The 13,406-nt window shown below is 37.6% G+C and overlaps 1 protein-coding gene across 3 annotated transcripts in view; it reads right to left on the reverse strand.

Moving 5' to 3' along the window:
* FBXW7 (F-box and WD repeat domain containing 7) overlaps positions 1-13,406 on the reverse strand; it is a 185,333-nt gene that overhangs the window by 73,647 nt on the left and 98,280 nt on the right. Inside the window, exon 1 of one of the 3 annotated variants that reach the window (XM_075421564.1) lies at positions 9,399-9,850. The exons of the other annotated variants lie outside the window; for them this stretch is intronic. Coding sequence (XP_075277679.1) covers positions 9,399-9,545 — 147 coding nt within the window. The 5' untranslated portion in view covers positions 9,546-9,850. Of the gene's footprint in view, positions 1-9,398; positions 9,851-13,406 lie in introns of those variants that run through there. 3 annotated transcript variants of the gene reach the window in all.

Raw genomic sequence — 13,406 nt, forward strand, 5'->3', positions numbered from 1 at the left:
AGCAGCTGTATTTTTGTATTTCTTCAACCTGATGGCTTCTCTGGTTCAATTAGGAAATATTAGACTAGCCAGCTACAGATAATTCCTCATTTCATTAAAGGAGGTGTGTGGGCAGGAAGGGCTTCCCAGAACTGCACACAGTGTAAGCGGAGAGGCAAAGGACAGGAACACTGTGGGTGTGAAAACGCAGGAAAGAAAAGAGAGATGTTTTAGAAAAGCTACGTGTATAGAATAGGCACCAGACAGTGGAGGACTTGCTTGATAGCTCGGTATCTAGACAGGATTTGGAGAAGGGGAGGCAAGAGGGGAAGACTGTGAGGCCATGAAGAAATCAACGATAAGAATTCGGTCTGAAATCTCACTGACAACGGACAACAAGAGAAATGCAAGATGGAATGTAGCAGTGCTGCAAATATGTTAAAATCGCAAACATTCTTGCCAGCTGCTGCTGTTATCATGAGAAGTAATCTTGTGTTAGGGTTTATTAATAGCAACGTGCTTTGGAAGAGACTGCCATTTGTAGTTGCAGAACACTGTATCATGCAGATTGACTCAGAGCAACAAAATCTTAACTGTTTAAGTACAGTAGTAAGTCTACCTAAACATAGGGTAAGTTGGAAAAGAAAAGGTGCTAAAAAGATACCAAAAATACTTTTGTAGTGCCTCCTCTGCTGTTCTTTTTCAATTTTCAGAAAGTAAAATTCTGTTGGGACAGTATCCTTAGAAAGACAGCAGTACAGCGTCGCCTGCAGACTCCTGGCCTAGGAGCCAAGGAACAATTCTCTGTTTCTAGCAGCTAACAGCACATTATGCTTCTGTTCCCATTTTGTCTTCTGCCTTTCATGTCTACAAGCAGTAAGCTCTCTGTGCAGGGACAATTTTGCATACAGCATCTAGGACAATGTTACCATAACACAAATAGTAATATTTGTAGATAAAAGTATGGTCTTTAAACCTATGTCTGTATATATAAATGAGGGCATCTAAATCACGAGGAAAGATCCCACATGATACCATGTAAGGGCAGTATGCTGCAACCAGTTAACTTCATGATACACTAGCTACACTACAAGCTGAAATATATGCTGACTACAGGAACTGGAGTCAAATGCAATTTTAGAAACTCCACGGGAAGGTAGACATATTAAGATATCTGGTCTCAAATTTGCATGTATTTACATATTACAGATTCCTAAATTAAGTCTTTTACCCACCTGAGTCTTCTACATACAAGTTGCCTCTTTTTCACAATTTACAAATAAAATTCTATCTACTACCTTGCATACGCAAAGCAATGCAGTATATACAAGCTTAATAAACTATCTGAAATAATGAACCATCTGAAACAGAGAAAGAGGCATGTTTTACGAATTATACCACACATTTGCTGTCTTTGCCACATCATTAGACTACTCCCTGTGAAACAAAAACATTTCCCTAGCTCACTAAAAAGTTTAATATGTTAGCATTCACCACGTGTTATAAGTTCCTTTGATACGAAGTATAAAGTAAGTTCAGTAAAGGAAGTATTGCTAAACTCAGATAATTCATACGGGAAGAACATACACAGAAGACTGTATTTAGAGTCTTAGTATCATTTATGCATTTTAACTCATTCTCTCGTCCCTTTATCAATCAGTTTAGGGTCAGTGGATCTTTGGTGGTCTTGCAATATATCAGAATATGATCTACAAAACAAATGAAAAACACTACATAAATCTTACAATGTTTTGCCTACTACTTTGAAATGTTACAGTAGTAGCAAAGTGATTAAAAACAGATTTACTGTGTCATCCTCTTGCACAGGATCAACATTTTCATGACATGCATAACCATCACTTCTCTTTCACAAATGTATATTTGCAGCATATTAGAAGTGCAGTAGTTTGCAATTATCATCTGAATTTTTAAGAAAAATCATTATCCTGCTTCATGGATTGTATATTTGACTATTAAAATCAAGTCCATTTGAGAGGCGAGTGACTAGATAAGTTTTTCTGAAATGTGATCAAATGGCACGATTCCACAAATGATCTGCAAACATCTCAACCCTCTTACCAAGAAACCTTGCAATCAAACTGGTTACTCAAAAAATATTTTAAGGAACACAACAAATCAAAAGTACAGACTTCCTTGACTAAAAATAAAGAAATTAAACATAAAGTGTTATAAAGTGTCATTTTCTTGCCTTTTCAAACAACCAAATAACATTATAAAATACCTAAACAGAATTTAGAATTTTGCTGTTGTCCCTATGCAAAACTATACTTCCAAACAATTTTGTCATGAAACGAAGATAAATAAGCATACCAGGAGCTGGAAAGAGGGCAAAGGGAGAGAGAGGAAAAAGAGGCCCAATTTTAACAGAGGATGAGTATCAATGAGAAGCTGTGGGGAGAAAGTAGAATTAGAAGTCCAAAACTAGGTGAAGGGCAAGTAAGATAGAGCAGACCAGAGCCTCAGACAGGGTTTGGAAGAAAAACACAAGCTTGAGCAACTAAAGCTAGGAACAAGACGGGACCGTTGCTCTGAGGAGTGGAACTATTTAAACCAGCAAAACCAGCATTCCCTGACAGTAACGGTTCGTCGCATAAGGGATAACAATCAACCAGTTCTGATAAGTGGCAGAGATCCAAGAGCAAGATGCTAATGCTACGGCCCTGCCTATGACTTCTCTGGGCATCAGTCTAGTCCAGTTTGACTTCCACTCAAAGCCTGAGGAATGCCAGAACAAAGATTTCCAGTTAAAATTGATTTGCCCTCTGTATGAAGAGATCTTCCATGTTAAGAGATAGTCATGACACAGCAGAGCATTTTTTTCTCAGAAAGGATCCCTTCCCCATACCTGAAAAAGGTCTGTTTGGGAAATTAATAGCTTCATTTCTTGTAGAAGGACAAAAAGTGTTTACTTAGTGATACAAGGGACTGCAAAAAGAGAAAAAGGAGATTCATGGTTAAAGCAATTATGTTTCAAAGCAATAAATGAAGTATTTAATTACACATTTCATGAGTTCCTCTCCAGCATGATCAATCAGCAAAGAGGCAGCTGGGTCAGTTTATGGCATCACTGCCGTCTCCCATTCCCTCTTTTCTTCTGCTGGATGCTATAACCTCCACAGCTTGAGACGATAAAACAGACTTCAAGCAGGTAAAGAGCTTTCACAAAGTCAATCCAGCATGTTTGAATAGCTCAACGTGAATAACAATAAAGGCTTCTAAAGACATCTAAACAATTGGGCACAAAGGAGTAAAATTGCCCAGGCAACCTTCCGACACCTCCTGAAGGGAAGCGGCTGACTGCAGAATCCTCCTAACACGCTTTTAGCATCCGCAGCCGCGCATCAGTCTGGAACAGACAGCGCTGCTCACTGCAGAGAAATCAAAGTTTTAAGTGCACCAGAACCACAAAGAAAAACATTTTAGCTAGCGTTATTTCCGATTGCTGCTTTTATCTTGGTCAGAAATAGGTAGAACAATTTAAATATAGAAGTGTTTCTCAAAGTCAGTATGGTGACAGAGGATCACTGAATATTCTGAAAAAGCATTCTCTGGGAGTGTTATGACACATGTTGCAGTGCAGGTTTGGAGGAGAAAAAAAAAAACAACCCACCAGCCCTCTCTCCCCAAACCCCCCCCCCAAGCAAGTTGTCAGGAGTTGTCAGAGGTTGTCACAGGATTTTTGACCCCGTACAGGACGCTGGCCTAGATCTGCACAGTTTTGCCAGCAATTGTCTTTTTTCCGGGGGTCACAGGGAACAGCTGTTTGAACAGCAAACTGAGGGCTCCCTCCCACGAATGGCTATCTTAAGCCCAGAGCTTCTGTCACACCCCACAGAACGGGAGGGGTAGACAGGAGCATACCTGCTGCCTGTAGCTCTACAGAGCCATAAACACTGGCTACAGCTGACTGCATCAGTGGTTTTGAGGTTAAAAAACAAAAAGCCGATGGATCTTTGCATGGCTTGGCAAACCTCTTGTAAGCATAGCCTGGGAAGACTGCAGGGCCCTTCAGCTGAGTCAGGTTGAAGCACCCCACCTTAAGCTGACCAGAATTGAAGTGGCTGCTTCTTTTTCCACTTCTGTGATTCCTCTTTTATTCCCCCTCAAGTACAGTACAGATTCAACTGGTTTGCAAGCAAAATGAAAGAGATAATTGCAGAAAGAAGGTGTAAAAAAAAAAAAAAAGCAAAGAAGATAAGTTTTAGACTGCCTCTGCTCCACACTGAGAAAACAAGTAGCATACTGCTTTTCTCCAAGACTATCACCTCACACAGGAAGAATTTTTATTCCCCTTGTGAGAGGAGATGAAAGGCATGGGACAAGCAGATTCAGAGTGGAGATACTGCATATGCTTGAAAAAAAAAAAAAGGAAATAGTTCATTATTCAAGATCATTTATCTTTTAAAACGAGATACCCTCTAGGCAGTGTTACGCAAGACTTAGTCTTGATCTTTTCTGTAACTTTTCAGTATTCCTTTCCTTCCACTCAGAACCACCTGCCTTTCCAGTTAACTTCCTTCTGCTGACCTCTGAAGTATTTCTGTTTCATTTCAAAGATCTTCCAAAACTGAAACTCCACAAATAATAAAAGCAAGAAAACAAACACTATAATTTGTAAGTTTAACAATGAAAAGTAAAACCTCTATAAGGCTGGCTTTCTTGTCAATATTTGGCTATCCAGAGCAACGGACACACTCCTTTACGAGAAACAAGCATAGGGGACAAGAAGAAACTTCCTTTCATGTAGAGATACCAGCTAATCAGTCGATGGTCTGTACTTCCATTCCAGGGACAAACTCTAACACAAACAAGGGAATCTGAATTAAAGGCTAAACCAGCTCTGAGAAAGTTATTTCTCACAGCCACTCAAAGAGGCTTCTTACCACCAGTGGCCATAATGAAAGTTATCTGCCACAAAGCCCAGAACCAAAAATGTCTCTTGTAGAAGATGAAGGCATGTGAGAGTGCTCTGATTTGCCCAGTAACAGACTCTTAAGGCTTTAAGTTTTAAATTGAAACGTTATACACGTATACCTGTATTTGTGCATGTGCACATTTTCACAAATTTTTTTCTTCATGCTCTTCTGACAGTGTCTTCTTACAAATAGTATGAAATTCCAGGAGAAAAAGAGGTGATTTTTTTCATTTTGTGTTTAAGGGGAAAACAGTTTAGTTCTTTTTCACATTACTCAGGACCTGATCCAAAGTCAGCTGAAATACAGGGATGTGTTACATGGCGAGGATATACAATTTCAGAGAAAGCCAAACAGTTTTTTGTCCATTAAGTAACTTCTTACTGTCATCTATGAAATAATGTGCTGTACTCAGGCAAGAAATATGATTTGTTGCAGGAAAATTCAGGGCTACATTTCTCTGAACAACTGAACGGACAGACTACTTGGTTAAACTGCTGGCCCAAGCATTTATATAGATTTGACTGAAAATGAAAAGAGTGTTTTGGTTGTTTTAACACAGAAATGAAGGGATAAAGAAACAAGTCCAAGTAAGTGAAGTTGTTCATGCCTACGACACATTAGCATTTCAAATAAATTATCAGCATATCACTCACCCAGCGGAAGGAAAAGGAACTGGAGTGTCCTTCCAAATGCTCTACTGTAGTAACAAATGGACCGATACCATATGCGTAAGACCAGTGGATGCTCTTAAATCTAAAAAACGCAGGCTGGTATATAAATCAATGCTTAAACGCTTTATCCTATGTTCACCTAACACACAAGTACATCCTACAGCAGGAAGCGTTTAACTGATGAGCCAAGTTGATGAATTGCTATCATTTGGTCAGATACATTTTAAGGGTGAAACACACACACGGCAAAGCTATTCTCACAAAATGGTACAGAATAAAAGAATCTGGTGTTTCTGCGAGTACGGGTACTGAACATGGATACATTTATTACCTTGACTTTTCTGGCTTGGAATACCACAGGGCACACACTGAAACCCCTGCCTTCTATCAGTTCAGTGCTACTTTAAGGCACTTCAAATGAAGGAACGCTGCAAGTGAACAAGTCGCTTTCACAAATTCTCCAGCTTACTAGCACTTCTTAAAAACATATATTCAATGTGATGAAATTGTTATACAGCAACCTCCAAAAGCAACAAGTATGGGAATTTCCAGGAAAGAACATCGAAAACTAAAAGGGAAGAAATCTATTTTTAAAGTACAGCTTTCGAAATAGCTAAGAATTATTACAGTTCAGAAGGAAAGCCACATCTACTGTTACTGGTTTAAGAGCAGCCCAATGGAAAAATCACATAGCTAATTAAGAGGCAAATTTTTTGTCAGCTGAAAGTATTTACCATGGCAAACAAAATACAGTACTTGTTTTTGGAACATACATGAGATGCGTGACTATCTCCTAAGTATGTTCAATGATCAGCTGCAGTTACATCGCACTCAAGAGCTAAATGATATCTGATACCTGAAGTGCATACTAGTTGAAAGATATTCATTGCTTCTTCACATTCTACTGCAAAACCTCCTCCAGTGCCTACAAAAAGTATGTTAATGGCTGAAGAGGACCATGGCTTTGTCTACATTTGATGACACTGCATCAGTGTTTTCAGTGACGGCTTTGAAGGAATATATATGTTTATTGTATAAGTACAATACTTTTAGGGCTATGCACTGAAGTTATTCTCAAGGGCTACACAACAAATGGTAAGTAATACTATTTTTAACTGGATTCAGATTAGTAGTATTAGAGACAAGTGTTTTAACTACATGAGCAAACTGACAAAATACATAAGCGCAAATCCTGTGACCGTTTCCAGTGTACTTCTTGATAGAAGCCCAGTATAACTAATGCAGAGGATGCAGAAGCTATGAATTGTCAGCTCTTGTAACGGAAGTATTTTTACTCCCAAGGATCACAGTACACATTTTAAAGACGTTTTGCTTGGTTTAATGTACAATTAAGGAGGGGAAGAAATGAGTTCAAACAAGGAGAAGGTCAATAATCTTTAAGTCAGGTCAACGTCTGAATGGCCCAACCATACACTTCCCAGAAAAAAGTTGGTATTGACATATTACCAACTCAATAACCTACAAGCAAACTGTTGCTCACGGTCTAAAGCATGCCAAGTTTAGGTCTGAACACTAAATTGCTAAATAAGTCAATGTATTACTTATTAAATGAAAAGCAGAATTAAAAAAAAAAATCCAAAATTGCATATTGATGAAGACTGTGTCAGAAGCCATATTTTACATGAAAATACTTTTCTTGCTATGTTTAATAAATGGTAAATGTACATAACAAAAGCATTGATTCTCTCATGCATTGATGTCCAAAACTAGGTTGTTTGGGGTTTTTTTATTTCTGTTTGTCTGTTTTGATATGCAGGAATGAAAATGCAGATTATATGCAATCCATGTGTGTTAGCATGGAAGGAACCCAATATGGTAATCGTTCTGAGTTACATGCAGGCTTTGCGTGTTGCAAGGCATGAGACTAAAGGCGGAGCTCCAATCTTTTCCACTATCAGCAGCCATCATACTGAGAATTACTAGTTTCAGAAGACAAGATAAACTTAAATAGATCGATGACAGTTTAGCTGGTGAAACATACATTTACAGCATTTTAAAATTTCTTCCTTAGTCCTAATGCTAAAAGAAAAGTAGATGCTCAACAGCTTCTTAAACCCTCCTAGACCCAAAACCTCCGAGTCATTAAACTGACTGCTTCAAGGCAGTGTAGGACAGGACAGCTGAGATAGATTGTGGTCATTTTGGAACAATGCAAAGTCTTCAGAGAACTGCTTTAGATTTTTTTTTTTTTTTCGTATTTGTGACAAGTTAATGTGTGACCACACTTCTCATTACAGGAAATACACACATAAATCATCAGCATTAAAGTTCCAACAGTATAAAATATTAATATAGCCAGAAAGACTCGTGAAATATATCTACTAAACTTATCTTTATGCTGTACACTGTGCTTTATCCACGACAAAGGAACTAAAACCATCCAAACATATTCCAAATGCTTATCTTCAAGTGAACAGTACTCAAATCACAAAAATTGGAAAGCACATCTATTAAAATAGAGGGTTACTTTATCACTTTCAATCTTATGAAATGTTCCTATTCAATGTTCAGCAAACACGTATGTATAACACCTAATTTCAGACAAAATACTTTTCCAAAATACATATGATCCAATATTAAATAGTCATGTACATACATATGTTCTAATTTTTGCATTGTCACAGGCTGATATCATGTTGCTATCTTTCAACACATGCCATATACCTTTTATGTATATGAAACATTTCTCAGATTCAAAGCAACACAGTAAAAAGAAATCAAACTTTCAAGAGTAATCTTGTCAAATTTAAATTTCATCTGTGATTTAACTAAGTTTAATAAAAAGGAGTATGTTGACAGTCAAGGAGAGACAGCACATTTACAAAAGCTGAGCTAGATTTTAAAAGATATCAATAAATGGAAATAGTATTTATTCAGTAGCATAGAAAACTCAAAGTAGGTTTGGGAAAATTCATTATGAGGAGTAAATTTATTTATACTCTTACTGGAAAAAAGTTCCAGAGAAATAAAGAAAGAAAATTAATTTTACTTGAAAGAATATGAGCTCAGCAGTATGCAAACTGAGTAACGAAAACATAATGTAAGTTGATTTGAAAATACTCGCTTTTTATTGAAAGTTGTATATTACAGAAAGAACAAAATTCAAAATACCTTTTTGGTTTTTACTCATATATTGTGCGTTGAGAGACACTTTATTCATATAGTTCCTGAAGCTGTAGCATAAGACCCGTGATAGTTTGTCAGGCTAGGATTGTCTATATATAAACTATATCGCAACCTCCACATAGTAACATGCTATTTTTATTTTCTGTAACAGTAAAAATGTTAATCTCCATTACTGAGTTACAAAAGTATTAAAATCGTATTTTAAGAATTCTTACTAAAAATGTTTAAATATTATTTAGTTTAACATCTCTAAATTCTCTACTTTAGTATCCAGCAAGTTGCATGTGCCGATACAATTCGGAACTGCATACAGTGGCTTTTACTCCAAACTATCTACATCACCTAAAAGAGTGAATAAAAGCAAAATACACATTTATGAATGCACCTATTTTGTACAGCATTTGTTTTCATCTACACAATTTACATCTATAAAAAATCTCTGGCATGTCCCTTTAAATGAGTAACAGTCAAGACAACATTACAGATTTTAATTAAATCAAAGCACAAGAAGTGAAATAAACAACCCGAGGGCTCCTCTACGACACCCTGAGTGAACAGATAACACAGATACAAGTATTTCCTTGTAGAACGAACGCACCATGACAAAGCACTGAGCTGCAAGCCAAGTGATCAAAATTCAGGTTTTGAAGACTTTTACACTTACCCGCCTACGACAGAAGGGCAGGCCCTGTGCAATGATGCTGATGCTAAATATCTTCATCACGGTTTGGTGTGGTAGAGGTTCTTTGGCACTTTTAAGATCAACAGGAACCAAGCCATGGCTGATGGCAGTTTTCCCAGGTTTGGACATTTTCTCGTTATGACTTTGTCAAGTCTACTAATAACGCAAGAACATTGCTAAAATCTTTGCTTCTAAAGCTTTTTTTTTTTGTTTTTGTTTTTGTTTTTTAAGGTTGAGACTGGTAATTCAGCTCCCCACAGCCTGCTGCCTTTGTCTCTCAACCTTCTCCTGCCAAGTGTCCTGACCTGTCTGCTGCTCAGTGAAGTGCAAGCTATCCTAGTATAGACAGGAATTAAACTACCAAGGGGCAGGCAGACTGCTCCTGCCAGTCAAACAGCTGGTGGACCTCCCCTGCAATGTCCGAAGAGCTCCTCTCCAAAAAGGGATCCGCAGATTGAGAAAGAAGAAAATCATGACTGCCAGGAGCTTTAACAGCCACAGCCACTTACGCCTGTGCTTTAAAAGGAAGGGGTTTTTTTCCTCTTTTTTTTTTTCTTCTTTAACCAGTTGGCATTGGGCTTTCACAAGGAGGATCGAAGGAGATTGCAACCTTCAGACAGTAACAGTGTTACTGCAGGATCAACTCCACCACTCTCCAGGCAGACGACTTCTGGATTTTCAATAAAATTTGACAGCGAGTGACTAAAAATCTAACCTGGACATTGTTGTTTCTCAACCACCGTCTCCACAAACATAGTATATCGCTAAGTCCAAAAGTTTAAAAGGAAACAAAAATGAAAAAATTGGAGTCTACTAAAATGAAGATAATGGCTTGAAACTTGCTCTTTTAATAAAAGTAGAGGCTATTATTGTATTTTCACCTACACTGTGGTTTTTAGCTGCTTCTTTCAGGCCCTCCTTACTTATGTCCAGGGACCCCAGCCTGCACCTGCTCCACTTTCCCTGCTGCTGTGGGGGGAGCGGCATCCAGGGGGCTTTGGCTCTAGGGATGCAATGGTACTGGAACAGTTTGCCATTTTCTGGCCATCCTGGGTTTGGGCACCTGTATGCTCAGGCCTGTCCATCACACTGGTGGAAAGGAGAAGGGTTCTTCCTGCGAGAACAGCGTCCCTCGAAGGATGTGGGGAGAAGTCTGCCTGCCCTTAGGAACAAATCTGACTGAGGGCCATTTTTCAGGAAAAAAGATCTTACTCCGCCTAACAAAGCTAGAACAGCAATGTCTATTACTCAGATTATCTGCAATTACTTTACTTCCATTTTAAGTAATTTCTTGATCAAATTAGCTTTCCTGCAATGCCTCTAGATTCCCACAATCCTTTTCAAATCCCTATACTTGGACACAGTTCCTAGAAATATATTCAAATTTTGAAAGCCTTTTTGAGCAAAACTAAGTAGAAAGAGACAAAAGCCTGTGAAAATGTCTTATGAAATTGCTGATAAGAGACACAGAAAGCCATCAAAGCCCTTGTATGAGCTGAGTCAATACAGTCCAAAACACAGTGAATAAATGAACATTAAGAAATCTTACAAGTCCCTTTATGCACAACCCAGCAAAGATAATTAACTGTATAATTATGTGAGGGCAAAAGAGAGAGTGTAGTAATGCTTTAATGCTTGAAGTACAACACTGTAACTTGACAAAAGACAGCATTAAAATATGCCTGTATTAGCATCTCCACTTAGCCCTTTGTTTCCCCTTCAAAAAGCCAAGCTGTAAGTATGTCTCACTCTCACACAGAGGGCCTCTCCGGACCAAACATTTGCTTGTTGAATGATTTTTACAAAAAACAAACAAAACAAAACAAAAAATCTATAAAAACTCCTAATGTTTTGTTGAGTACATATACATTACAGTAAGCATGCACTTATAGCAAAATATCTCTCTTAGACAAACAAAAAAATCCTTATTTCTTACAGATGTTGCATACAGAAGCGCTGTGATAAAATGCTGGGTAACAGTATTTTCATGCACTGTGGGGTTTTTTTTCCCCTACCATTCCATTCAAATGCCATTCTAAAGCACATTTAGACATACATTTTCTTCTAAAAGACACTTTACATTTCCTTCTCTATGCTTCATCCTATAAACCCCCAAAACCAGTTTATCATTAGCCTGTACTCAACAGCAATACCATTATATCACAGTATATAGCTTCATTCTGAATTACTTCATATTTTATACAACAAATATTAAGCTTTCACTTGGCTGGAACACTTTGGAAAGGTGTCATGGGATCTCAGTTTCACTCAAATAAGAAAACTTCATGTAAGTACTCCAAAGTGGGAGAAAGAGTGGCCTTTTGTTTCTACTTTGAATAACTAAAGTGAAGAACAGAGCCAAAACCCCAAAAGAGATCAACACACATATCTACTGATTTATCACTCAAAAAGCAGCAACAGGTCAAAGTTTTCCATTTTTGATCTACTTAATGCTGTCTCAATTGTTCCAACAAAGTGGAAAATTTACCAACCTGCTTTTTTATTAATACAATTCGAGATTTGAATAGAATCTATGTAACACAACAAGATCAGTTACAGTCTTTCGTACAAAGCAAACTCAGATTCCAGTTTAATAAATACTCAGTATTTCATTCAATTGTCTACATAAATGTCCCTGTGTGGGGGCTAGTAGAAACTGCTGAAATAAACTCAGTTTTAGAAGTTTATTTCATTGCTCAATTGCTGAAAGAAGAATTCGACAGTGTGGCAGATCACTATTTCAGTACCAGTTGTTATTAATTGACATCAGCGCCTAGTATCTTACTACTTTACAGGCTTACTCTCCCCCTCTTTTTTTAAATATTAGCTCATAACCAAAGTGCAAAACAGGAACATAACTTGGACCATTTACAGGTTTACATACAACTGGGGGGCAGACAACACAATCCCAACAATGAAAACCAGCTTACTCAAACTTTACAGAATCTTCTCCTAGAGATGACAAATGTTTAGCATATTAACTTTACTGGAAAAAAAAATAAACGACCTCATGACATTTTAGTATGGTGATGGAACAGCACAAGACCTAGAGAGACCTAAAATGGCATTCTCCAAGCACCACTCACAGTGCAAGTCTCCAATCACAGGTTATTCTGACACCTCTGAAAAGACAAAACTCTGACTGTCAGCCTTCTTCTTTGGTGGTTTGAGATAAAAGTCCCAACAGTACATCAGTTTTTCCTCAGGAACTTCCAAACTATTCTAGAGTAATTTCACAGGGACACGCTTCTAGCTGACAAAAGGTATCATGTTCACATCCGCTGTAGTCCCCTTGCTAAGTGGATAAAGCCAAAGCAAAATACGGCCTTTTTTTGTCCCACATGAAGTTGCAATGCTAGATTTCACACTTTAGCATAGCAATAAGGAAAAGCTTCAGTTTTTCTCTCTGTCTATTTTTCCCCCTTTTTTATCATCGTCTCCCAGAAAAAAAACCACTTGCGCTAGCAGATGAGATCTTATTGGCTCAATTTTATTTCCGCATATCATCACTTCTTTTTAGTCTTAGATTTGCTACACATTACTGACTGTAGGTATTCTTGTCTTACAGTAATGTTTAAAGGCCCCAAGCTATGCTGGACAGCTACAAACATGTAATAAGGGAAAGTCCTTAGCCTGAAAATACAACACAGTCTAATTTGAGCAGTAAGAGGGCGTAACAGGAAGACGCAAATGGAGAGGGCTGGCCATCTTAGAAGCGTCAGAAATATATTGCATCAACTAGATATCACTTATTTTTGTATTTATTACACAAATAATTCTAATTTAAGCTCTAAATGTAAAGTTTAAAGAGCCACACTGTTGCTTTTATCTTTAAAAGTGTGTATTTTTTCATATTATATTTCATATTTCATATTATACAGGATGAGAACATCAAAAACTTGACAAATGTGAAACTAGGAAAACTTCAGCTTTAATGCTTTGTAATACATTTCTCTAACATCCTGCTTCTAAATAAAGTGGGGCTGATTT

This window comes from Opisthocomus hoazin, chromosome 5 (genome assembly GCF_030867145.1).
Source record: "Opisthocomus hoazin isolate bOpiHoa1 chromosome 5, bOpiHoa1.hap1, whole genome shotgun sequence".
NCBI lineage: Eukaryota > Metazoa > Chordata > Aves > Opisthocomiformes > Opisthocomidae > Opisthocomus > Opisthocomus hoazin.